Source organism: Notechis scutatus, chromosome 10 (genome assembly GCF_049901735.1).
Source record: "Notechis scutatus isolate UNSWTSFEM ecotype Mainland chromosome 10, rNotScu1.2, whole genome shotgun sequence".
Lineage (NCBI taxonomy): Eukaryota > Metazoa > Chordata > Lepidosauria > Squamata > Elapidae > Notechis > Notechis scutatus.
The window spans coordinates 4,536,752-4,561,912 of record NC_142018.1 but is presented as its reverse complement, the minus strand read 5'-3'; the positions used below and the strand labels follow the sequence as shown (position 1 = coordinate 4,561,912).

Below are 25,161 nucleotides of genomic sequence, written 5' to 3'. Positions count from 1 at the left end.
TGGGGCTTCAGAGGAAGTCAAATAGGATGGTGGCGTTTGCCACTGCCAAATTGTGTTGGAAGTGTTGCAGGATGACAGAAGGCATGTGAAGAATGTTGGATTCTCAGAAATGTGAAATCAGTAAAAAAGAAACTTCTGAATTGTTATCCTTATCCCACCCAACAATCTTTGGAAATGGCAGAGAAACCCTTCCCCATTTAGGATTGGTCTTTGGGCACAGAACAGCTGAGGAAGTGATGGCAGATCCCTTGCTACAATTAGATTCCTTACCATCCTCTTTCACCCCATTAATCAAGATTGTTTCTTGGTCCTCCGAGGCACATTCCTTATCTTGTTGGTCATCCATCAAGTTGTTCACTCCATGCTCTGCTCAACTGGCCACTCTGCACATTTGTAAAAACATAAATTGCAGACATTAGAATCTTCAAATTAACCGAGAGTCCTGCAGGGGAAATGAAACACACAGTTCAGGCAGAGCAGAGAAACAAAACAGACCACAACTGCCCACTCTTGACATGGACCTGGGTCTTCTCATCAAGTCAAAAGCAAAGACCGGTTGCTTTCGTGGTGTGGAGACAACCACTTGGTCCTCAACACCAATAAGACCAAGGAGCTTACAGTGGACTATAGAAGGAACAGACCAGATATCCAGCCCTTGCTTATCAATGGAGACTGAGTTGAGCAAGTGGCCAGTTTTAAGTTTCTGGGTGTTGCCCTAAAAGAGGACCTGACCTGGGGTGCCCACATTGCAGCCCTGGTCAAAAGGGCCCAGCAGAGATAAGACTACCTGAGACTTCTCAGGAAGCAACAACTGAATGAAAAACTGCTGGTGACCTTCTACCGCTGCACCATAGAGAGCTTTTTAACATACTGCACACCTGTGTATGGTTTGCCAATTGCACAGTGGCAGATAGGACAGCGCTCCAGAGGGTGAACGTCATTGCCCAGAGGATCATGGGTTGCCCTCTCCCCTCTTTGGAAGAGCTTTATAGCTCCTGCTGTCTTAAGAAAGTTCAAGACATTCTCAAAAATCCATCTCATCCTGGGCACTCTTTTTTTTTTTTTTTTAACTATTACCATCTGGCAGACGGTACAGGATAATAACAAAAACAAGGAGAAATAGGCTGAAAAACAACTTCTATCCCAGGGTAGTAACTCTATTGAATTCTACTGTATACTGCAATATTGATGCGATATCAGGGGTTTTCAATTAAATGCATAGAATGTGAAGGATGTGTGTTTGTGTTTTATTTTTTATCGTCATAATGTACACTCAAGGTGGCATTTAATTTTGTTGTATGAGGTGCAATGACAATAAAGTAAACTAAACAAAGAGCACTTCCACTGTACAAAGAATCTGCCCACATGCTTTTCAAAGACCAGTGTTGCACACTTAATTCTGCCTAGTGCACTAAGGTCTTTTCCAGCAGGAATTTCCAACAATTTCCACCATTTCATCCAAACACGATGAAGCGATTGGGCTTCACAGGAGTGCTCTTGAAATTGTGAACTACCCCCCTGTTGACCTGCCTTGACCCACCTCCAAAGCCTTGGAGAGGAACCTCATCATCAAGATGTTCTATAACTAAATTTGCAATCAGCTTGACTCAATGTTAAAAATAGCCTCCTTGCATATTAATTTAGTTATCTTGACTTTGAAATTGTCTCTTCATCTTTGTGGAAGTGCAATAATGAAGTCACAGGAATTTCAGTGCCTTCTTATGTACAGGAGAGAAGAACATAGATCAGCTGGGTAAGTTTATATAACATTCCTAGCCTGTGCTGGGTTTGCACACCATGATGGTTTTGCCTAAACCCAGTTCGAGTGAGCTAATTTGTATCTGAGGTCCTTCACATTTAGGTGGACCAGGCTACAATAAGAAGCCATGGTTTAAACCAGGGGTCTCCAACCTGGGCAACTTTTAAGACTTGTGGACTTCAACTCCCAGGATGTCAGAATTCCGGCAGTTACCCCACATTTAAATCATGAGTCTCGAGCCAAACTTTCAAAACTTAAACAGGATTTATTGGCTGAGGAACTCTGGGAGTTGAAGTCCACAAGTCTTACAGTTGCCCAGGTTGGAGACCCCTGGTTTAAAAAGCTAAGCTTGGGATAGAAGAGCCAAAAACTAGCTTGCAGGTCATCCATAAACTCGCACCTTCCCTCTTCCCTGATCTGCTTTTCTTTTGGTGTTCCTACATATAAGCTCACTCCTGGGTCATACACTTTCACTGCAAGCCACCATTTGCTCCCAGATTAGAAACTCTAGTTTTGAATGCTGGATTGAAATCGGTCTGATTCGTAGCAACTACATGTGACCAATTGTAGAGGATTAGAAGAAGGAATACAAAATTCATTGGCTCCAAACTCAGCCCCAAAAGGGAACCAGTTGCCAACGTCTGAATTTTGATAATGTGATCGTGGGGATGATGCAAAGATTGTAAGTGTGAAAAACTGTCATAAGTCATTTTTTAAAATGCCGTTGTAACTTTGAATGATCACTAAATGAATTGTTGTAAGTCAAGGATTACCCATACATATTACACAAATATATACAATTTATATATTATTGCCTCTAGTCTGGTCATTACAATACCAAAAAAGATGTCCTCGAAAGGGTGCAAAATAGAGCAACATAGATGCTTAGGGAGCTGTAGGCCAAATAGTATAAGGAATGGTTAAGGGAACTAGGTATGTCTAGCCTATTGAAGGGGAGGACTAGGGGTGACATGACAGTTGTCTTCTGTTATTTGAGGGACTGTCACAGAAAAGAGAGGGTCAACTTATTCTCCAGAGCACCTGAGGGCAGGAGAAAAAGCAATGGATGGAAGCTCATTAATTCTGGAATTTTCTGACAGTAAGAACGATTAATTAATGGAAGAGCTTGCCTTCCACAGTTGTGTGTGTTCCAACACTGGAGGGTCTTCAAGGAAAGATTGGGCATCCCTTCGTCCAACATGGAATAAGGATGACTGCCTTGGGCAGGGGATGGACTAGAAGACCTCCAAGGTCCCTTCTATCCCTATGATTCTATGGGCCCTTCTACACCCATGACTCTATGTAGACTCGCAGTCTACACCAGACCTGTAAAGAAGTCATGTGAATGTACGTACATCCTGCCTTATTGAATTCCTTAATTAATTTCAAATCACTTGTGCTGTATTTTTCCTCATCAAAAGTAATTCCAAGAGAGGTCACAACAAAACCAGATCTGCTTTTTCTATTATTATTTTTTTTTAATAAGCAATGATGCTAATTAGATGGAACATAAGAAACAAAAGAAAAACTGAGCCACGATCATATACAACAAAAGAAGCATCCAGACACCCAGACACGCCCAGATCTCAATTCCTTTTCCTTTCTCAGCGGCAGATGAGAACATCTGCCAGATCGCTAAGAAGGACCACATTTCTGGGTATGGGTTTGAGAGGAAACTATTGCCTCCTATCTCCACAATCACCATCGCAGACACACCAACAGCAGCCAAGCCTCTTACAGCTGACCCCATCCCTTTGCCCCCAACTGGTGATCACATAAAACGAGCAAAGCTGGCTGGGGAATTCTGGGAGTTGAAGTCCGCCAGGCTTAAAGTGGCCAAGGTTGGAGACCCCTGACCTATAGTCTGTGCACATCCTGAGCTGCACCCAAGGACCAACCAGGTTGTTTGACCCCACAGCTAGAGGATTCCTGCAGTGTTCTGTAGAATACCCTTTGTTAAGAGATTGTGCAAAGTGCCTTCAGTTTCCCAGATCAACCTCCCAGCGAAGAGAGTGTGCGTAAAACTTTAAATAATTCCAGTCTTGCAAGTTTCGTCTTTAGAGGAAGGGGAGGTGCAATTCCCTCTGGGCCCACCCACAGCCAAGCAGATGGAAGTTCAGTTCTGCTTCACGTATGCCAATCCCCGCTCATTTTGGCTAGGCACGGGGTGGGTTGTATTTTCCTTCATGGGTAATCTACTTGGCAGGCCTGCTAGGAGGGTGGATTTTCCTCCCTCCCTTCCCTTCCTCCCTCCCTCTCTCCCTTCCTTCCTTCCCTTGCTTTCTTCCCCCCTCCCTTCCTTCCATCCCTTGCTCCTTCTTTCCTTTCCCCATCCTTCTCCCTCCCTCCCTTCCCTCCCTCCCTCCTTCCCCCATCCATCTCCTCCCTCCCTTGCTTCCCTCCCTCCCTCCCTTCTGTCCCTCCCTCCCTCCCTTTTTCCTTCATCCATCCATCCATCCATCCATCCATCCATCCATCTCCTCCCTCCCTTGCTTCCCTCCCTCCCTTCCTTCTGTCCCTCCCTCCTTCTTTCCTTCATCCATCCATCCATCTCCTCCCTCCCTTCCTTTCCCTCGCTCCCTCCCTTTTCTTCAATTCCCTTCTGGCTGGGTGCACAAATGTACACATTAGCAATTTGCCCAATTAGCTGAAGGTGTCATCATTAGATATAAAGGTCTATCATTTAATTGCCTCTTTAAAATAAATTGACTTTAGTCTCACTGCAAATGATGATTTAGCTGGCAAAGTTTTGTGCCAGGAAGACTTTTAGTTGGTAAGGGGACAAAAGATGCCAGAAAATGTCATCCCAAACTACCGGGATTTCTTCTCCAAGTCACCGGGAATCAGGTTGGTTACCTCCGAAATAATCACCCCTCTGTGACTTTTCCCCGAGGTTTGGATAAATTTATCCATGAAATTTGGCTGAAAATGCCAAATCTCCTAATCTTCTCTCCTACCCAACTTGGTACCTGTCCTGCCCACATCCAGCCGAGAGAAGCAGGAGACAAATCCCATCCCAGGCTGCCATTTTTCACAGGGAATCGGAGGTGGGGGATTTTTAAGACTAGTGGTCTAGGGCAGGGGTCACTTTAAGCCTGGCAGACTTCAATTCCTAGAAAAGCTGGCTGGGGGATTCTGGGAGTTGAAAGTCTGCCAAACTTAAAGTGGCCACAGTTGGAGACCAGAGGTGGTACTCAACTGGTTTGGACTGTGTCAGCCTCCAAGATCTTTTCTACTGCTTTGCATCTTTCGGCTGCCATAAGTAACGGGGGGAGGGGTTGTGTCTGGGAAGAGAGCTGGAGGTGTTACATTCTTGTGTTGTATAAATGAGGAGTGGGGGGGGGGGAGTATAAATTCCTGCTCTCAAGTTTCTATTCCTTGCTTAGCTTTTCTTTTCTCTGCGCAACTGCAAATCTTTATCAAAATATGTCAAGGTCAACGGACAGAGGCCTCATCACCACCTGAAGATGCCCACATGACCATATCCAGAACTTTTAATTGGAAGAATCTTTTGAACTTTGGGGGGTGGGAACAATTCCATCCCTTTGTATATGTGATCTGCGCGCCTAATTTCTTAGATTCAGAATTCTACCTGAAGCTACCACTTCAAATTTCAGTAAAAGATTTCTTTCCTCTAATCTATGGAGTCTAAGTATTTCTTTCTTGGATTTTGAATGGAGCACAGACTGACAGACTGGTTCTGGTGTACTGGTAGCGAAAATTTTGACCGGTTCAGAGAACCAGCAAATACCACCTCCGGCTGCCTCCCCAACCCCGCTCTTACCTCTCCTATATTCTGCTGTTTATCAGCTCATCTGATTCTTGTGGCAGAGTGTACTGCTGCGCCTCAGCTGAGCTAAAAAACAGCACAGCTCACCAGCATTGATGCAGAGGGCAATTTCTGAGCCCTGTGCACACGCGTACAAAGTGCGCATTTGGCACGCACATGTGTATTAAGTGCACCTGCACAGTTCAACAGAGTTGATACATAGGACAGTGTTTGAGTCCTGTGCACACACGTGTGTGCAAAGTGAGCTCTCCGGACCAGTAGGAACTTTTTTTGAAACCCACCCAGGGGTGGGATTCAAATTTTTTAACAACCGGTTCTGTGGGCGTGGCTTAGTTGGTGAGCATGGCTTGGTGGTCATGTGACTGGGTGGACGTGGCTTGGTGGTTATGTGACTGGCTGGGTGTGGCCAACTCAATATCACTCACTTGGTGAGGCACGCATCTCCTCACCTGGCCTCTCATGACTGTGGGGATGCTGCAAGAGTCGTAAGTGTGAAAAATGGTCATAAGTCACTTTTTTCAGTGCCATTGTAACTTTGAATGGTCACTCCACATAAGCAAAGTACCAGCAAAGGAGGGGGGAAAAACTCCAGAGAAGTTCCTGAGACAGGAAGTCTAGTCCTGCCAAGAATGTAATAAGGGTTAACAGAGAAGCAGTTTCTGTAAGCAACACCAGAATGTTTCCTTCCTGCCTTCCTTACAGGATTAGGCCAGTAATTTCTTCTAACAACCGGTTCTCCGAACTGCTTAGAATATTAACAACCAGTTCTAGCATGAAAGCATACATGAATGCCCTGAGATGGATAGCCTAACCAAATTGTTAAAAAATAAACAAGATAGTGAGTATTATGAAATATGGAACATTTGGTATGAGTGGTTAAAGAAAAGGTAATATTTGCTATTTGGATAAGTTATAGAAATGACAGAAGATGTGCATTTAATCATAAACTATATAGAGAAATTAAAAGGACGAAGGAGTTATTGTAATAAGGCAGATCACGTCAATGATAAAGATAAAGAAAAAAAATTTAACCATTGCTCAATATATGCTGTAAAATGTATATATGTATGTTTGTGTGTGTGTGTGTGTGTGTGTGTGTGTAGTGGCATGTATGGCATTCAGCTTTGTTCAGGTATTTTCCCACGTCATTGTAGTTGTGCTTTTAAAGTTGTAGCAACGTTTCGGCAGAATCTCATCTGCCATCATCAGGCTTCTGTATTGTGTCCGTCTGTGTAGCCTGATGATGACAGATGAGATTCTGCCAAACGCATACAACTTTAAAAGCACAACTACAATGACGTGGGAAAATACCTAACAAAGCTGAATACCATACATGTAAGTACCATAAAAACTTATATATATATTGATTTGTCTGTTTTAAATGTATGTCAAATAAATATTTTTTCTAGAATAAAAATTTATTTAAAAAAAAAAAGAATGTTAACAACCGCTTCTAGCGAATAGGTACGAACCTGTAGAATCCCACCCCTGAACCCACCACAGTTGGAGACCCCTGTTTGATCCCACCTTTGTCTGAGGACCCCAGATTCCTCCCTCCTCCTTCTCTGCCGCAACAAAGGCCCCAGGCTGAGGTAGACTCTGAATCTGGGTCTCTCCTGGCCTTTCTAACTCTAACCACCATCCAGGGAGTCCTCAACTTATATGGCCAGAATTCCTGCTGCTAAGCAAAGCCGTTGCTAAGTGAATTGTACCCGATTTTATGACCTCATTTACCACGGTTATTAAGTGAATCTCCCCCATTGAATTTATTTGTCAGAAGGCTGCAAATGGCATTCCCGCGTTGCCGGGATGCTGCAACCATTGTAAATACCTGCTAGTTGTCATTTTGATCCTAGTTGAATTGTGATCACATGACCCTAGGGATGCTGCAGTGGTTGTAAGTGTGAGGACCTGCCACTTTTTTCAGTGCTGTTGCTAAAAGAATGGCTATAAGTTGAGGATTACCTGTACCATGCTGGCTTTGTAAGGGGAAAAATATATATATATTCTGGCAATATCTTATCAGTTGCAGAGCAACGCCGAGCCACCTCCCTCCTGATCCAACAAACCCAAAACCAGAGATAAGGGATGAAATTCTCAGTGCCTCCCTCCATTTAAAATTCAAATATTCCAAACTATTTCCGATTTACAAAGCCATCCGCTGCCCTACGCTCCTCCAGTGTCTATTTTTCTTCAAAGAGAAAATAACATTTAAGGTTCCAGAAAAACACACCAACCAACCCTGTTTTTCTATCTGCAGACAGCCAATTTGTGGTTTCGCCAAGATGGTGCCTTTTGGGTCTGCTGGACTTCGCCCCCCATCATCCCCAGCCAGAATGCCTGAGTGGAGCACTGCAGACGGTCCACCTGCGGGAAACCAGGCTGAGGTTCGTTCGGTTGGAGAAGCCCCGATCGCTTTCGCCACAGAAAAAGATTCCCTAGCAGCAAAATGTCACAGTTTGAGCGATAAGAAAATCATCCTTTTTTTTGGCCCCGGAGAACGACTCGCAGCAAGGCAACCAAGCCGCATTTCGGGACCACAAAAATCACCGTCTGGAAAAAAGTCTCATTGTAAATTTGAGATGTTCTGAGGTTCCATGTGGAGGAAGACAGAGCCCTGCATTTCAACCAGGGAAGGGGTAAAGCTGGGGAGAATTTTGCCAGGGAAATAATCTTGGACTTCCCAAGGGGGTTAAAATTGGATGCTGTCCCAGGAAGGCAGAAGACAGGGGGGAGGTTCGGGGGCACAGACCCCTGTTCAAGCCAACACACTGGCCCAAAAGTCCTGTGCAGACACGACAGAGACCACTAGAAAAGGATTCTAGGTAGTCCTCGAGTTATGGCCACAGTTGGACCTGGCATTTCTGTTGTTAAGTGAAACATCTGTTAAATGAATTTTTCCCCATTTTAGGACTTCTCTTGCCACAGTTGTTAAGTGAATCCACTTAACACATTAACAGAATTGGAAGGGACACTTGTAGGTCATCTAGTCCGGTGGTCGGCAAAACCAGTGGGCTGGGGACCATTGGTGGTCCATGAGAAAATTTGGGTGGTCCACAGAGAAATGTCACCCCCAAAGCAATGAATCCAGGCTGTGCAGGAACACAAGGCTGCGCCACCCACATGGCCCGCGGGAACACAAGGCTTGCGTCGCTTGCATTGCGAACAACACAAGGTAGTGAGGGGAGGGGAGAACTTGCCCCACTCACCCCACGTGCCTGGCCTGGTCACCAGGCTGCGTCTTTCTGCTTCTTTCTTCTTCTGCTTTTGGCTGCATGCAAAGAAAGCAGCAAAGTCTTTCTTTCTCTCCCCCAAACTCCACCAGAAATGAGTCTTTGGGACCCTGCAAGGCCTCCTGCTCCAAGAGGCTGCGCTGGCAAAGATTCGTTTCTGGCGGAGTTTGGGAGAGAGAAAGAAAGACTTCTGCTGCTTCTGCTGCTTTCCTTGCATGAAGCCAAAGTCTCTCTCTCTCTGTCTCTCCCCTTAAAACGGAGCTGGAGACGGTATCCTGTGATCCCAAATAAAGAACGATCGATCGGTAGGAAAACGGGGTAGGGGAGTTTTCTGCAGACTTGTTGGGGGATTTTCCCAGGGTCTCTGGTCCGCAGGATTTAAAATTATAAGTTTGGTGGTCCCCGAGGTCCAAAAGGTTGGTGACCCCTGGGCTAGTCCAACCTCTTGCCCAAGCAGGAGACCCTATACCATTTCCGACAGATGGCATTGCGCTTGTTGAATTAGTAACATGGTTGTTAAATGAATATGGCTGTCCCATTGACTTTGTTGGTTGTAAAGTCAATTAATGACATTGCAGACGTCAGAAATATGAGCTACTTTGCTAAGTGTCTGAATTTTGATCCCACGATCGTGGGGATGCTGTAATGGTAGCAATTGTGAAAAACAGTCATAAGTCAAAGTCTTTGTAACTTTGAACAGTCACTAGATGGATTGTGTTGAATTGCTGACAAAACATGCTCATGTTTGGGTCAGAGTTTCCCCTGTGTGCCTCATATGTGTTCTCTGCACAAAAGCACACACAATCCACACTTTTTAAATTAAGTATTTTTACTGTGTTTTTCCAAGACAAATCAGAACAGCAAAGCAACGCTAAATGAGCAAAGAGCCTCCTGAAGCAAGCAAGCAAACCAGAGCTGGGTAAGTCTTTGTCAAAACGCTTTCCAGGCTGTCATGAGGACTAGAAACACACAAAGTAAGGCAAAGCCTAAATTCAGAGTGAATGGGAAGAAGGTTCTGAAATATACCTTAAATGACAAGAGATGGCAAACTACTCCCAGCAGCAAAGGAGGAATGGTGGGAAACAGAATATTCGTCGTTGGCTGAGTGTGATTGGACACAGAAGGCATTTATCTCCAGTATATAAGCTCTCAATGTGCGTACAAACAACAGTGGTATAAAGCATAAATCATCATAAATCCCAAGATACAAACAATAAAGAGATCAATCATAAAACACCAATAGGAGGATGTAATAGGAAAGATGAGATGGATAATAGCAATACAGCCCTACTAATATCCTTAGGCATGATCACACAGTATTGTGGGAAGCAGATGTTGAGCAGAGTGGTGGCACGAAGGAATCAAATTGTCCCTTGTCTAGTTGTTTTGGCATGCAACGTCCTATAGCGATGTCTCAAGGGGAGGAGTTGAAATACTTTATGTCCAGGATGTGAGGGGTCGGTAGACAATTTCTCAGCCCTCTTTCTGACCTTTGCAGTAAGCCAGGTCCTCCATGGAAGGCAGGCTGGTTGCAATGGTTTCTTCTGCAGCCCTAACTATCCGTTGAAGTCTGTGCCTGTCCTCTTTAGTTGCAGTGCCAAACCAGGCAGTTTCTTTGCAAACCGCCTGATTTCTTGAAGAAAATCAACGTTTCTTTAAGATTTCCTTTCTTCTTTGCAACTAGGAGGAAACATTCCAAAGGTTGACTGCTCTTTGGTGAGCATCAGGGAACGGTGACTTTTTCATTTGAGCTTTCTCACCAAATGTTCTCCCTCTCCCTCCCTCTCTCTCTCTCCCCCCTCCCTCCTCCTGTCTCCCCCTCCCTCCCTCTCCCTCCCTCCCTCTCTCTCCATGCCATTTCTCTACCACCTCCCATTGTTCAAAGGCCGACTTCACAGGCTCTCTTATTCTGAATTTAGGAACATCAAGGGATTTAGCAAAAATCCAAGCAGATCCTTGATCTTCTCAAATGGGTGTTGTTTTTTTTTAAAGACTCTCATTTTTGTCCTCCTTTACTCAATTAAAAGATTCAAGGGCCAAGAAGAAATCTTTTTTTCTTCACACAAAATACAGCTTTAATGGTGGAAGGAGAAACTCCACTTCTCCTACTTTTTTGGGGGGGTGTCTTAGGAATGCTTTGGTGCATGAAAAAAAGAAACATTCCACCTCTTTTGATTCCTTTGGGTCAGAATTAAGTGGAATCAGCCATTTTCTATTAAATTCCCTTATTGTTAATTCACTATTAAAAAGGAATTAATGTAACTGTGTAAATAGCTGAAACTCTTTCTGCTTGTTCATGTCACAGGTGGGTACCAAGCCACTTGGGGAAGGTGAAAATGGAAGTTACGGACAGATGAAAGGATGAGTTTTTTTGTTAAAGGTTTGTGTTTTGTAGTTTTTTGTTTATCTTTAATTTTTTCTTCTTTCAGAATGCATTGGGGGGCTCAAAATTACTATATTACTATAGTATGCATTTGTTTCATAGATCTCAGTTAAATTGAAGACTGCAAATTCTTCCATCTTTGAGATTGAAAGGCAAAACTGAAATATTTTTAAAAAGGGAGAGTTACAGGAAAACATTACATTATACAATCCTTGGATGATGACTGGTTGGGGCACCTCCTTCCTAAAATCTGCACTGGTCATTAGTGGTGGAATTGTGACCAAGCAAAAAATATTGGGTCCAGGTTTTTACCTTAACTCAGAAAATTCTTAAAATAAATATAAAACTAAAACCAAAGGTACTGCATACAGTTTTGTTCACCACGTTATAAAAAAGATGTTGAGACTCTAGAAAAAGTACAGAGAAGAGCAACCAGGATGATTATGGGACTGGAAGGTAAAACATACAATGAACGGTTGCAGGAACTGGGCTTGGCTAATCTAGTGAAGAGAAGGACCAAGGGAGACATGATAGCTGTCTTCCAATATCTGAGGGGCTGCCACAGAGAGGAGGGGGTCACGCTATATTCTCCAAGGCACCTGAAGGCCAGACAAAGGAATAATGGATGGAAACTGAACAAGGGGAGATTTAACCTGGAAATAAGGAGAAACTTTCTGACAGTGAGAACAATCAACCAATGGAACAGAAGTTGCCTTCAGAAGTTGTGGGAGCGTCATCACTTGAGACTTTCAAGAAGAGATTGGACTGCCATTTGTCAGAAATGGTGTAGGGTGTCCTGCTTGGGCGGGGGGTTGGACTAGATGACCTACAAGGTCCCTTCCAACTCTGATTATCTGTTATCTGGTTTTCCTTTTAGGTTTGATGGATAAAGTATTTGAAAAAAATTTCAGAACTTTGTTACCATGCACATTGAAAGCAACAAGAATTTTATATGCACAAAAATGGGCACAAAAAAGGAGACACTAACTCCCACAATGGAAGAATTCACAGTGAAGGTGATGGAGTTAGGGGAGAAATTGACCACTTTAATTAAAGAGAATAATTTTTTTAAATTTTTGTTTCTATTTGGAAATAACTTCTGGACTTCATATTTGAACTGAAAAAAAATGAAGCAAGAAGCAAAAGAAGAAGAAATAGATGGAAACTAATCAAGGAGAGAGAAAAACTAAAACTAAGGAATAATTTCCTGCCAGAACAATTAGCCAGTGGAACTGCTATCCTCCAGAAGTTGTGAATGACCCAACAGAAGTTTTAAAGAAGAGATTGGACAACCATTTGTCTGAAACAGTATGGCTTGAGGAGAGGGTTGGACTATTTTATTTTATTTATTTTATTTGTTTGTCAAAGAAGTACAAGATAACAAGTATAGATATGAACATAAAAACAAAGGGAGTAAATACAGATAAATGGAGACAGTAGACAGGACAGTAGGCACACTGCTGCGCTTATGCACGCCCCCTTTAAGGGCCTCTTAGGAATGGGGTGGGGTCCACGGTTGACGGTTTGAGATGGAAGCTACGAGGGGTTGAGGCTGTAACTATGGAGTCGGGTAGGGCGTTCCAGGCATTGACCACTCTGTGGCTAAATTAAATCAGCAAAGACTTGGTCGGATGAGGCAAAGCTGAAACTCCAGGCCTGCCTTGATTGCACTGATTGGAATGTTTTTGAAGATGCCTCTGCAGACCTAGATGAGCTCACAGAGTCTCACAGATATCAGTTTCTGCGAAGACTTATGTGTACCAACAAGGAACCTGCAAATATATAGCAACAATAAACCTTGGTTCACAGCTAAACTTAAGCAATTACGTCGTTCCAAAGAGGAAGCCTACAGAAAAGGTGACAGAATGCTATACAACCAGGCCAGAAACATATTAACAAGAGAGATCAGAGCAGCAAAAAGAAGCTACTCTGGAAAGTTAAAGAATCCATTCTCAACAAATGAACCAGCAAACATGTGGAAAACTCTGAAAAACATCACTGGCTTCAACAAACCTCCTTCCCAGGCAGAAGGAAATCAATAACTAGCAGATGACCTGAATGTGTTTTACTGCAGGTTTGAAAAGAAACTACAGCCACCTATCTCCACAACCCACATCTCAAACACACCAACAACACCCAAACCTCCTACAACTGGCCCCAATCCATTGGGCTCCCAACCTCTGGTGATCCCAGAAAAAGAAGTGCAAGATCCATTACACAGACAGAAGCCAGGAAAAGTACCAGGCCAGACAAGATAACTCCTTGCTTAAAAGTCTGTGCTGACCAATTGGCCCCCATCTTCACCCAAATCTTCAATAGATCCCTAGAGATGTGCTATGTTCCTTCCTGCTTCAAATGTTCTACCATCATCCCAGTGCCAAAGAAGCCCTCCATCAAGGAACTGAATGACTACAGACCAGTTACTCTAAACACCTGTAGTTATGAAAATCTTTGAAAGGCTTGTGCTGTCCCACCTGAAAACCATGCAGTTTGCATACCGAGCAAATAGATTGACAGATGATGCTGTTAACATGGCTCTGCATTACATCCTACAACACCTTGAATCTCCAAATACCTACGCAAGGGTCCTCTTTGTAGACTTCAGTTCAGCATTCCATACCATCATTCCAGACACTCTTCTAAGTAAATTAAACCAACTAGCGGTACCTGAACACACTTGTAAGTGGATCATAAGCTTCCTAACAGACAGAAGGCAGCAGGTGAAGCTAGGTAGAATCATATCCAATACCTGTACAATCAGCACAGCTCCCCCCCCACAAGGCTGTGTGCTATCTCCACTTCTCTTCTCCCTATATACCAATGACTGCATCTCAAACGATCCATCTATTAAAATACTGAAGTTTGCTGATGACACAACAGTGATTGGTCTCATTCGAGACAACAATGAATCTGCATACAGACAGGAGGTTATACAACTTGCCTCGTGGTGTAACCGAAACAATCTGGAACTGAACACACTAAAACCGTAGAAATGGTGGTAGACTTTAGAAGAAATCCTCCCATACTACCATCTCTTACAATACTAGACAACACAGTATCAACAGTAAAGACCTTCACATTTCTCGGTACTACTATATCACATGACCTAAAATGGACACCTAACATCAAAAACATCATCAAAAAAGCACAACAAAGAATGTTCTTTCTGCGCCAACTCAGAAAGCTCAAACTGCCCAAGGAGCTGCTGATCCAGTTCTACAGAAGAATTATTGATTCTATCATCTGCACCTCTATAACTGTCTGGTTTGGTTCTGCAACTCAACAGGACAGACACAACTTCAGAGGATAATTAGGACTGCAGAAAAAACAATTACTACCCACCTGCCTTCAATTGAGGACCTGTATAGAGCACGAGTCAAAAAGAGGGCTGTGAAAATATTTACAGACCCCTCACATCCCGGACAAAAACTGTTTCAACTCCTTCCCTCAAAACAACACTATAGAGAACTGCGCACCAGAACAACTAGACACAAGAACAGTTTTTTCCTGAAAGCCATCACTCTGCTAAACAAATAATTCCTTCAACCCTGTTCAACTATTACAAAGTCTGCACTACTATTACTGTTAATCTTCTCATCACTCCTTATCATCCATCCCCCCCCACTTGTGATTGTAGGACTGTAACTTTGTTGCTTGTATCCTTACGATTTATATTGGCTGTTTCCTAGTATGATTTGATTGTTGATTGTACCCTATGACTATCATCAAGTGTTGTACGTTATGATTCTTGATTCTTAACGAATGTACCTTTTCTTTATTTATACTGAGAGTATTTACTCCAAGACAAATTCCTTGTGTGTCCAATCACACTTGGCCAATAAAGTATTCTATTCTATTCTATTCTATTCTATTCTATTCTATTCTATTCTATTCTATTCTATTCTATTCTATTCTATTCTATTCTATTCTATTCTATTCTATTCTATTCTATTCTATTCTATTCTATTCTTATTCTATTCTATTCTGCAATTGAGTTTGTAGTGGTTTACCTTGAGTTTGTATCTGTTGTTTGCCTGTGTGTTATTGTGGTTGAGGCTGAAGAAGTCATTGACAGGCAAGACATTGTAGCAGACAATTGTTTGAACTATGCTTAGATCGGACTGCAGGTAGCGCAGTTCCAGATTGTCCAGGCCCAAAATTTTGAGCCTGGAGGCAAAGGAAAGTCTATTGTGAGTAGAGAAGCGGAGAACTCTTCTCGAGAAATACCTCTGACTACAAGACCTCCATTCTGTTATTCTGTTAAAATAGAACAGGGTGGCTAGTCCTCTGTACAACACCGGAGGCCTTAGCTTCTGCAGTTTGGGCACCAGGCTGGAGATGGTGGCCTCCAGTGGGTCAAGATGGAGGCAAAGATGAAGCAAAGCACAGAAAAAGGACAGGTTTCCTATTGCAAGGGCATCGTTATCATAGTGGTACCCTGGACAGCTCCCTTTTCAAGGTCCTGGAACTCTGATTTTCAACCTTTGAAACAGTAGTGCTATTCTACCGGTTTGGCCCGGTTCTGGCATACCGGTAGTGCCGAAGTTCAGCCGAGACTGAACTGGTTCTCTCTGAGCTGTTGTTGGGCCCACCTGCCTGCCTGGGCTCCCATACTGACTTTTATACAGGGGTGGGATTCTACCAATTTGCACCTATTCGCTAGAACCGGTTGTTACCTTTCTAAGCAGTTTGGAGAACTGGTTGTTAGAAGAAATTACTGGCCTAATCCTGTAAGGAAGGCAGGAAGGAAACATTCTGGTGTTGCTTACAGAAACTGCCTCTCCATTAACCCTTATTACATTCTTGGCAGGACTGGACTTCCTGTCTCTGGAACTTCTCTGGAGTTTTTTTCCCCCTCCTTTGCTGGTACTTTGCTTGTGTGGAGTGACCATTCAAAGTTACAATGGCACTGAAAAAAGTGACTTATGACCATTTTTCACACTTATGACTGTTGCAGCATCCTCACAGTCATGAGAGGCCAGGTGAGGAGATGCGTGCCTCGATATGAGTGATATTGAGTTGGCCACACCCAGCCAATAACATGACCACCAAGCCATGTCCACCCAGTCACATGACCACCAAGCCACGCCCATCACCTAAGCCAAGCCCACAGAACCGGTTGTTAAAAATTTTGAATCCCATCCCCGCCTTTATTCCCTGCTTTTGAAGCGCAGCTGCTTTGCGTGGCACAGTAGATTGCTGCACGCCAAGTTCATGAAGCAACAATCCAGAGAGTGTTGGATTGCAGGAAGTAAGTCGGAAAGCCTCTGCGCATGTGCAAAGTGCGTGTTTGGTACACATGTGTGCAAAGTGTGTGTGTGCACGCAAAGCGTGCCCACCAAGCCACACCCACTGAACCGGTGGTAAATTTTTTTGAAACGCACCACTGCTTGGAAAGTTTAAGATGGGCGGAGTTCAACTCTCAGAATTGCCCACCCGGCACAGGATAGCTGTACAAACAGACAAAAGACCCCCAACAAAAAAATTTCACCCCAAGCCTCTCTTTTAAATGATGGCTTGCCACATGGATATTTTTCTTTTGTTTCCCATAAAACCAGATGGCAGAAAAGGAAACCATTTCTAGCCAAAAATCAATGTGACCATTTTGGATTTTTTTAAAAAACAACAACAACACAACAGCAGCCAGTGAGGGGAGGCCAGAACTGCTACCAAACAGGAGGCTTTGGTTAAAAGCAGGGGTCTCCAACCTTGGCCACTTTAAGACTTCTTGGAAGACTCCTGAGTCAACTTTGAGCCTGGTGAGACTCGAACTGCCAAACTGCAGGCAGCCAGCAGTTGGCAAAAATAGCCTGCAGGACTGCACTCCAACCACTGCGCCACTGAGGCTGCAACCTTCCTAGGTGGCTTCCAACAAGTCAATGAGGGGACCTGGATTAGTTTAATGATTCCGCGATTCACTGAACAACTGCCATGATTTGCTTAACAACGATGGCAAAAAAAGGTTCATAAAATCGGGTACTTAGCTGCCACCTTTCTTAGCAATAGAAATTCCAGTTCCAATTGTGGTCGTAAGTCCACAATTTAGTGGGCGCACTAAATCAGAGGCCCGATTTTTGCTTTCCGCATTTCTTCGCAAGCATTTTCTACCACATTGTTGCTGTTTTTCTTCTTCTTCTTCTCTTCCTCCTGCCCCGCCCCCTCTACTTCTGTAAATAAGGAGCTGTTTTTAAAAACTGGAATTGAAAGTAGCGGAATCTCTCAGTGGTGAAGCACAGCAATTCCCAACGCAGAGCAGGCTTTGCAAAGCTCGAGGCAAGGATCACTTGTTACTAAATTATTTTCAAGTGTTGAAAGAAATGTTTATCTCGGGAACGAGAGCACTCCTGTTCTTAAGCAGATCTTACGGAAATCCAATCAAATAACAGCCAGCAAGTTTCTCCTTCGCTCCTTCGAGTCACATGTTAGTGACACTGCAATTGGGGGGGACATAACCATAGTAACAGGGAAGACCTGAGCATCACACAAGGATACACACTTTATGTGTGTGGCCTCTAAAAAAAAAAATCAGCACCACACATGCCACGTAGGAGGAGAGGCTGTGCCAGGAAGGCTCGCTGTCAGCTATAGACAACGGGAGGAAAACACGGGATGATTAAAAAGGGGAAGAGAAGGAGGAGAAACTTCCAATGTAAACTTAAGTGTTTAGATACAGGCTAGACAAAATAGATGAGTCAAAGCAAAATTTAAATAGGGGAAGGGAATATGCACAGTGGGAAAAGGACCAAAAAAATATATCGCACAGTGGTGAGCTATCCAAGACTAGTTCCCAAAACATAGAAATCAAGAATCAGAAGACAAGAGACTTCAGAAAGAATCCGAGATAGAGATTGGATGTGTTTACTTCTGGATAATTGTCCACAAAAGCATGGCTTCACGTAACAGGGTTAGCCCCCTTTCTGGGTTGGCATAGCAGACTGGATCCTAACTAGTCCATGGGCATTACATTTGGCAGAACCTGCTTCAGAACGGAAAGGAATACAGATTCACACTAACTGGAGTGTTATCTAGTTCAGTGTTTCTCTACTCAGCAGCTTTAAGGCTTGTGGACTTCAATTCCCAGAATTCCCCAGCCAGCATGGATATAGCCCAAGCCTGTTGCAGCTGGGGGTGGTTTGCAGAGGGTGTCCTCTTATCCCTACGTGATGGGTGGGCGTCTATAGAACAGGGGTCTCCAACCTTGGCAACTTTAACCAGCTTTGCTGGCTGGGGAATTCTGGGAGTTGAAGTCCGCCAGGCTTAAAGTTGCTAAGGTTGGAGACCCCTGCTATAGAGGAAGAGGTCCAAACAGACCAGGGAACACCAGGTAAGCAGAAGGTCATCTGCAAGTCTTGTAACTCACCTGGATAAACATGTGCCTAACCAAAACCTGAAATCTGGAGAGAGCGAAGAAAATATCTTTTCAACCAAGAGATGGCATGAAAATTCTCCATTGTGTGCTCAAGAACCAGATCACCACATGCAGTTCTTGTACCACTTTACAAATCCTTAGTAAGGCCACACTTCAAATACTGCATCCAGTTCTGGTCACCGCATTGTAAAAAAGATCTCGGGACTCTGGAAGGAGTGCAGAGAAGAGCAACCAAGATGATGAGGTGACTGGAAGCTAAAATATATGAAGACTGGTTGCAGGAACTGGACATATATTCACGTGACCATGGAGATGCTACAACGGTCATAAGTGTGGGAAACAGCCATAAGTCACTTTTTCCAGTCCACTAAACGAACTGTTGTAAGTCAAGGGCTATCTGTACCTCCAGGAACAGGAGAAGTATATCTTCCTTTGCCAATCACCGACTGGATGCCTGCGTAGCAGATTAAAATTAAGATCTGGGTGCTCCTGAGAAACTCAACGGCTGTTATTTGCCACAGAATCGAAACTGACAGCTGGAGCAGAGCGGCAGCCCAACCAAACAGGCCTGCCATCTCGAGATTAACTGAAGTGTTGCTACTAGTTACTGCCATGTTCTTAATCAAAGAGTATTGTGATTAAAAAAAGGAGGGCTCTGAAGGAAATGGCACTGGCATCTCCCAGCTATGGCACTGTTCAGATTTTATTTTTTCCATTTTATATTTACTTCAGTCAATGTGAGTGCAGAGACAAAAAAATCCCTTGTTTGCTTCTTCCTCTTTTCTATCACAGTGAAACACACACTCACACACACACACACACAGAGAGACACACAGAGAGAGAGAGAGAGAGAGAGAGAGAGAGAGTCTCAATATCACTGCAAATATTTCCGAGCCCTCCCTGCTAGCGAGGAGGAGGAGGAGGAGAATGGCAACCGAGGAATTGCCAATCCACATTACATTTCACAGGAATCATTGCAAGCGACCAGGGCTTTGGGTTTGTCATCTGAGCTGGAAATAAACTACCACATTATCTTCTATACACTGGGGAGTCCATGGGGGGGGGGGGGGAACCTGAGGAAAAAAATGGTCTCTGTGTTACCCTTCTGCTGAAAAGCCAGATCCTGTTTCTGTTATATCCTGTTATTGGAAAACATCTTTGGCGGGGGTTTTTTGCACATTAGTATTACACTCAGGAGGGACTCTGGATTGCAACCTTTGGATAGGCTGGGGAGGAGAGCAGGCCGAGACAGATCGCAAAGTTAATAGCTTTCTGTCACGCCAATCTCTTTGGCTCCAAGGCAGCGCCTCTCAATCTCACAGCCTTTAAGACGTGTGGACTTCAACTCCCTAGTAAGTTGGGTTGGTTCCTTTCTGAGTTTCCTTCACTCCCTGTTATGCATCTATGGCCCTTTTATGACTTGGGGACTTCAATTCCTACTGGTTCAGGAATTCTGGGAGTTGAAATCCATAAGTCATAAAAGACCATGGTTCCCCATCCCTGATCTATGGGTACGCCTGCTCTTATCTGATCATTTTGATCTGATCATCAAGGGTGACTCAGCCTTCCATCCTTCCAAGGTGGGTAAAATGAGGACCCAGATTGTTGGGGGCAAGAGGCCGACTCTGTAAACCACTTAGAGAGAGTTGGAAAGCACTGGGAAGCGGTATATAAGTGCTACCTTCCTTCCTTCCTTCCTTCCTTCCTTCCTTCCTTCCTTCCTTCCTTCCTTCCTTCCTTCCATCCATCCATCCATCCATCCATCCATCCATCCATCCATCCATCCTTCTGTCCATGGTGCACAGTGGTTAGAATGCACTATTGCAGACAAATTTTCCCCACTGTCAGCAGTTCGATTCTGACTAGCTCCAGGTTGACTCAGCCTTTTGTCCTTCCGAGGTGGGTAAAATGAGGACCCAGATTGTTGGGGGCAAGAGGTGGACTGTAAACTACTTAGAGAGGGCAGTAAAAGCACTGCAAAGCAGTATTTAAGGGCTATTGCTATTGCTCTTCCTTTTCTTCCTTCCTTCCTCCCTCCCACCCTCTTTCCCTCCACCCATCCATCCATGGTACACAGTGGTTAGAATGTAGTATTGCAGACTAACTCTGCCCACTGCCAGCAGTTCAATCTTAACCAGCTCAGAGTTAACTGAGGCTTCCATCCTTCCAAGGTGGGTAAAATGAGGACCTGGATTGTTGGGGGCAAGAGGCCGACTCTGTAAACCGCTTAGAGGGGGCTGTAAAAGCACTGTGAAGTGGTATAGAAGTGGTATATTCCTGCTCAGGAAATAGCAATAGCAATAAGTGCCATTGCTATTTCCTGAGCAGCACCTCTTCTCCCCAAGGCCTTTCTCCCTTACCATTACCATCCCTGGGTTGTGACATGATGTGAAATATGAATCTTTTCACTATGGTTTGTTCAACAAACCAACAATATGAAAAATGGTTGCAGGGTTTGTGTTTGGCTAGTCTAGAGAAAAGAAGGACCGGGGGGACATGATAGCAGTCTTCCAGGATTTGAGAGGCTGACGCAAAGAAGAAGGGGTCATTTTATTTTCCAAAGCACCAGAAGGCAGGAAAAGAAACAACGTTTGGAAACTAGTCAAGGAGAGAAGCAACCAGGAATTAAAGAGAAACTGCCTAACAGTGAGGACAATTAACCAGTGGAACAGCTTGCCACAAGAAGTTGTGGATACTCCATCACTGAAGGATTTTAAAGAGACTGGATAGTCACTTGTCTGAAATGGTATTTCAGACCCTTCTCTTGCTTGAGCAGGGGGCTGGACTAGAAGACCTCCAAGGTCCCTTCCACCTTTATTCTGATTGATCGATTGATCCTATGGGGTAAGAACACAGTCACAGAATGCAAACTTTCCCTGGGCTCTGGAAGGAATCCGAATCAGAAAAGGTTCCCAGTGAGGTGTATTTGGGGATCGCTTGCGAGCAGTAGAAAAGCACATCTGGTTTTGGGTAGGGGACATTGGCGCCAACCAGAGCAGTGGCCAAACAGCTACAGGAACTAGGACCAGCAGTCTGATATATCTGTACGCACACTTTCCTAGACCACATCTATGGTGAACATTCACCACAGATAAAGCTCTGAAGTAAATCATATGAAGTGCTAGGGCTCCTTTATACTACGTTGGTGAGATCACACTTGGAATATTGCATCCAGTTCTGGTCACCACGATCCCCCCCAAAAAATATTGGGACTCTAGAAAGAGTGCACAGAGGAGTGATGAAGGTGATTAGAAGGCTGGAGGCTAAAATATATGAGGAACGATTGAGGGAGCTAGGTATGTCTAGTTTAACGAAGAGAAGGACTAGGGATGCTATGATAGCCTCATCCACTACTTGAGGAGCTATCAGAGGGAAAAGGGTAGGACAAGTGATGGGTGAAAGGTCATTCAAGTTCTGATCATTGAGATCATCAGCTTGCCTTCAGACATTGTGGGTGCTTCATCACGGGAGGTTTTTAAGGAAATGCTGGACAGTCACTTGTCTGAAACGGTAATAGGATCTCCTGCTTGAGGAGGAGGTTGGACTAGAAGACCTCCAAAGTCCCTTCCAGCTCTATTCTGATTCTGATTAAAGAGAGAACCAACCTAGACCTAAGGAGAAATTGCCTGATCGTGAGAACCATTAATCAGTGGAATGGCTGGCCTCCCATCAGTGGACGTTTTCAAGAAAAGAGTGGACAACCATTTGACTGGGAGGGAAGAAGGTTTCTTGCCTTGAATTGGAGATTGAACTAGTTCAGGGGTCTCCAACCTTGGTCCCTTTAAGCCTGGAGGACTTCAACTCCCAGCTTTGCGGGCTGGGGAATTCTGGGAGTTGAAGTCCCCCAGGCTAAAGGTGGCCAAGGTTGGAGACCCCTGAACTAGGAGATTTCCAAAGTCCCTTTCGACCCTATTATTCTACTTTCTACATAACAAATCCTAGGAAAATGAGACCCAACAAGCTTTTGCACAATTTATTGCTTTGGACTCTTTAAGCACATCGGTGATAAATTTCCGTCAATATTTAATCATGTTCCTAAACCGGCAGGACCCTGTAAGGGATGCAAACGGAGGAGGGGCAGAGGGAGACCCCCTCCCAGCATTTTAGAAACATAAATTCCATTCTGGACCTTCTCATCTCGAACCATCTCTGTTCTCTAACACACAGTCAAGACTATAGGGCTTGTTTTCAAGGCGTCCTGCTGTTTTTTTGACTCTCTCTCTCTCTCTCTCTCTTTTTTGACTGCACAGAGACATTGGGATGCTAATCTCCCTCCCCTGGTTGCATAAACAGATTTTGGCTGCGCATAAGTTCTGAGAACGAATGGCAGAATCACGTACACCGTGTGTGTTTTTTTTAATCAGAAAGCCCTTGTACGAGCTGTACAGACGCCCACATACCAACACCTGCTTTGGAACATTCACTATGAGGTTGGTATTTACTAATTGACTGTCTCACCTACCACCCTGAAAACGTCCACTTGCATCTACCACAGGATTTCTCACCCTTAGCAACTTTAAGATGGGTGGACTTCAACTCCCGGAATTGTGCTGTGCTGGCTGGGGAGTTCTGGGAGTTGAAGCAGTGTTGTTGTTAGTTGCGAAGTCATGTCCAACCCGTTGTGTCCCCATGGACAACGTTCCTCCAGGCCTTCCTGTCCTCTACCATCCACCAGAGTCCATTGAAGCTCACGCCGACTGCTTCAGTGACTCCATCCAGCCCTCTCCTTCTCTGCTGTCCCGTTCTTCTTCTATGGCCTTCAATCTTTCCCAGCATTCGGCTCTTCTCCAATGAGTCCTTCCTTCTCATTAGGTGGCCAAAGTCTTTGAGCTTCAGGATCTGGCCTTCTAAAGAGCAGTCAGGGTTGATCTCTTCTAGGACTGACTGGTTTGATGGTCTTGCAGTCCAAGGGACTCACAGGAGTCTCCTCCAGCATCAGAGTTCAAAGGCCTCCATTCTTTGGTGCTCAGCCTTTCTTATGGTCCAACTTTCACAGCCATACACTGCCACTGGGAAAACCATCGCCTTGACTCTACGCGCTTTTGTTGGCAGGGGGATGTCTCTGCTTTTGAGTGGCTAGATTTCCCATAGCTTTCCTCCCCAGGAGCAGGCGTCTTTTAATTGAAACAATAGTGGGATTCAAATAATTTAACAACCGCTTTTCTGCCCTAATGACCAGCTGGGTAGCCGTGGCTGGGTGGTCATGTGACTGAGTGGGGTGTGGCCAACTCGATGCCACTCATGTCGAGGGGTGCTTCACCTCACCCGGCCTCTCATGACCGTGGGGATGCTGCAACGGTCGTAAGAGTGAGAAATGGTCATAAGTCACTTTTTTCAGTGCCGTTGTAATTTTGAATGGCCACTAAATGAACTGTTGTAAATCAAGGATTACCTGTACAAAAATACCAAAAGCTTCTTTGCTTGCAAAAAGCTGCCCTAAATACCAATCATGAGAGTAGAAATGGGGGAATGCACACTGAATATCAATTAAAACCACAGCCATCATGGAAACCTAAACCATTCTGTCTGAATACCTTCCTTTTCATCAGCAATAGCTGCAAGCCAGAGTTACAAGTCAGGCAGGGGGCCAGAGCACCTTGAGGAATTAACAAAGTTAAAATGCAACGATGACTATCAGCAGCCAACTCTTGCTCATAAAGTGGGACCCTTTAGCAGAGAGGTCATCTAAGCTCTCCAGTCCAGAAAGTGGGTGGGCACACTTGGGGCTATAAAATGCTGAGCTAAAGAGACCAATTAACAAAGTCTACAGGGGACCCAGGTTCAAGTCTCTGCCCTCCCAAGCTTGGCAGGATCACAATAAAATTAGCAGATGCCACAGATATCTAAATAATCTTCAAGCCATCTTACTAAGCCTTATTATCATGAGAGAAAACTAAAATGAATTGGGGGATCCACACCCCTACCTCCTTAAAAAAAATCTTACTATGAGTGAGCAACCATGTGCCTTGGCCATTCTGGAGCAATACGAGAGACTCCTGTCCCAAAGGGGCTTTTTCAAGAGGACTTTGTGGAAACCAAGAAAGTCCAGTTGCCTCTTGAAAAAAGACACCTTTGGGACAACCATGACCTGGAGGACTGAAGAATCCCCCTTTTCCCACCCAGGAGAAGCAATCCTTAGATTCATTTGCACCACTTAAAGATACCAGCTGGTCTCACTCACCTCACAAGATATCCTAAGGAAACCATCCAGATTTAAGGAAAGGTCACATGCCCCCAGAATCAGTGCCAAGCTTGCATCCTGCCGCTTGGAAGTACACCCCAAAAGGACAGTGCCAGGAACCACTAAAACAGGGGATTGGACTAAAAAACCCCCAAGATCCCTCCCAACTCTGTTATCCTATGTTCTATGCTAAATGAGTCCCAAACCAACTCTTCCATTTAGCAGGACATATGAACCAAGCCTCCTTAGATAAAAAAAATATTGAAAGATTTATTCCATAAATTACAGTTGGACAAACCATATGTAGAGAATTCGACTACAAGCCAGGATATTTCTGGCAGCCCCCAGAATAGAGTTCCATAGTAGGTGGGGCTTAAACGGATCCCTTTGGGGTAGCAAAACTAGAGCAGGCTTAAAAATGGTCACTGAGCCATCATGACACCCCT

The 25,161-nt window shown here is 44.3% G+C and overlaps 1 protein-coding gene across 1 annotated transcript in view; it reads right to left on the bottom strand.

Annotated features, from left to right (window-relative positions):
- NEXMIF (neurite extension and migration factor) overlaps positions 1-25,161 on the bottom strand; it is a 409,722-nt gene that overhangs the window by 7,169 nt on the left and 377,392 nt on the right. The window contains exon 4 of the mRNA XM_087971974.1: positions 271-383. Coding sequence (XP_087828100.1) covers positions 271-346 — 76 coding nt within the window. The 5' untranslated portion in view covers positions 347-383. The remainder of the gene's footprint in view (positions 1-270; positions 384-25,161) is intronic.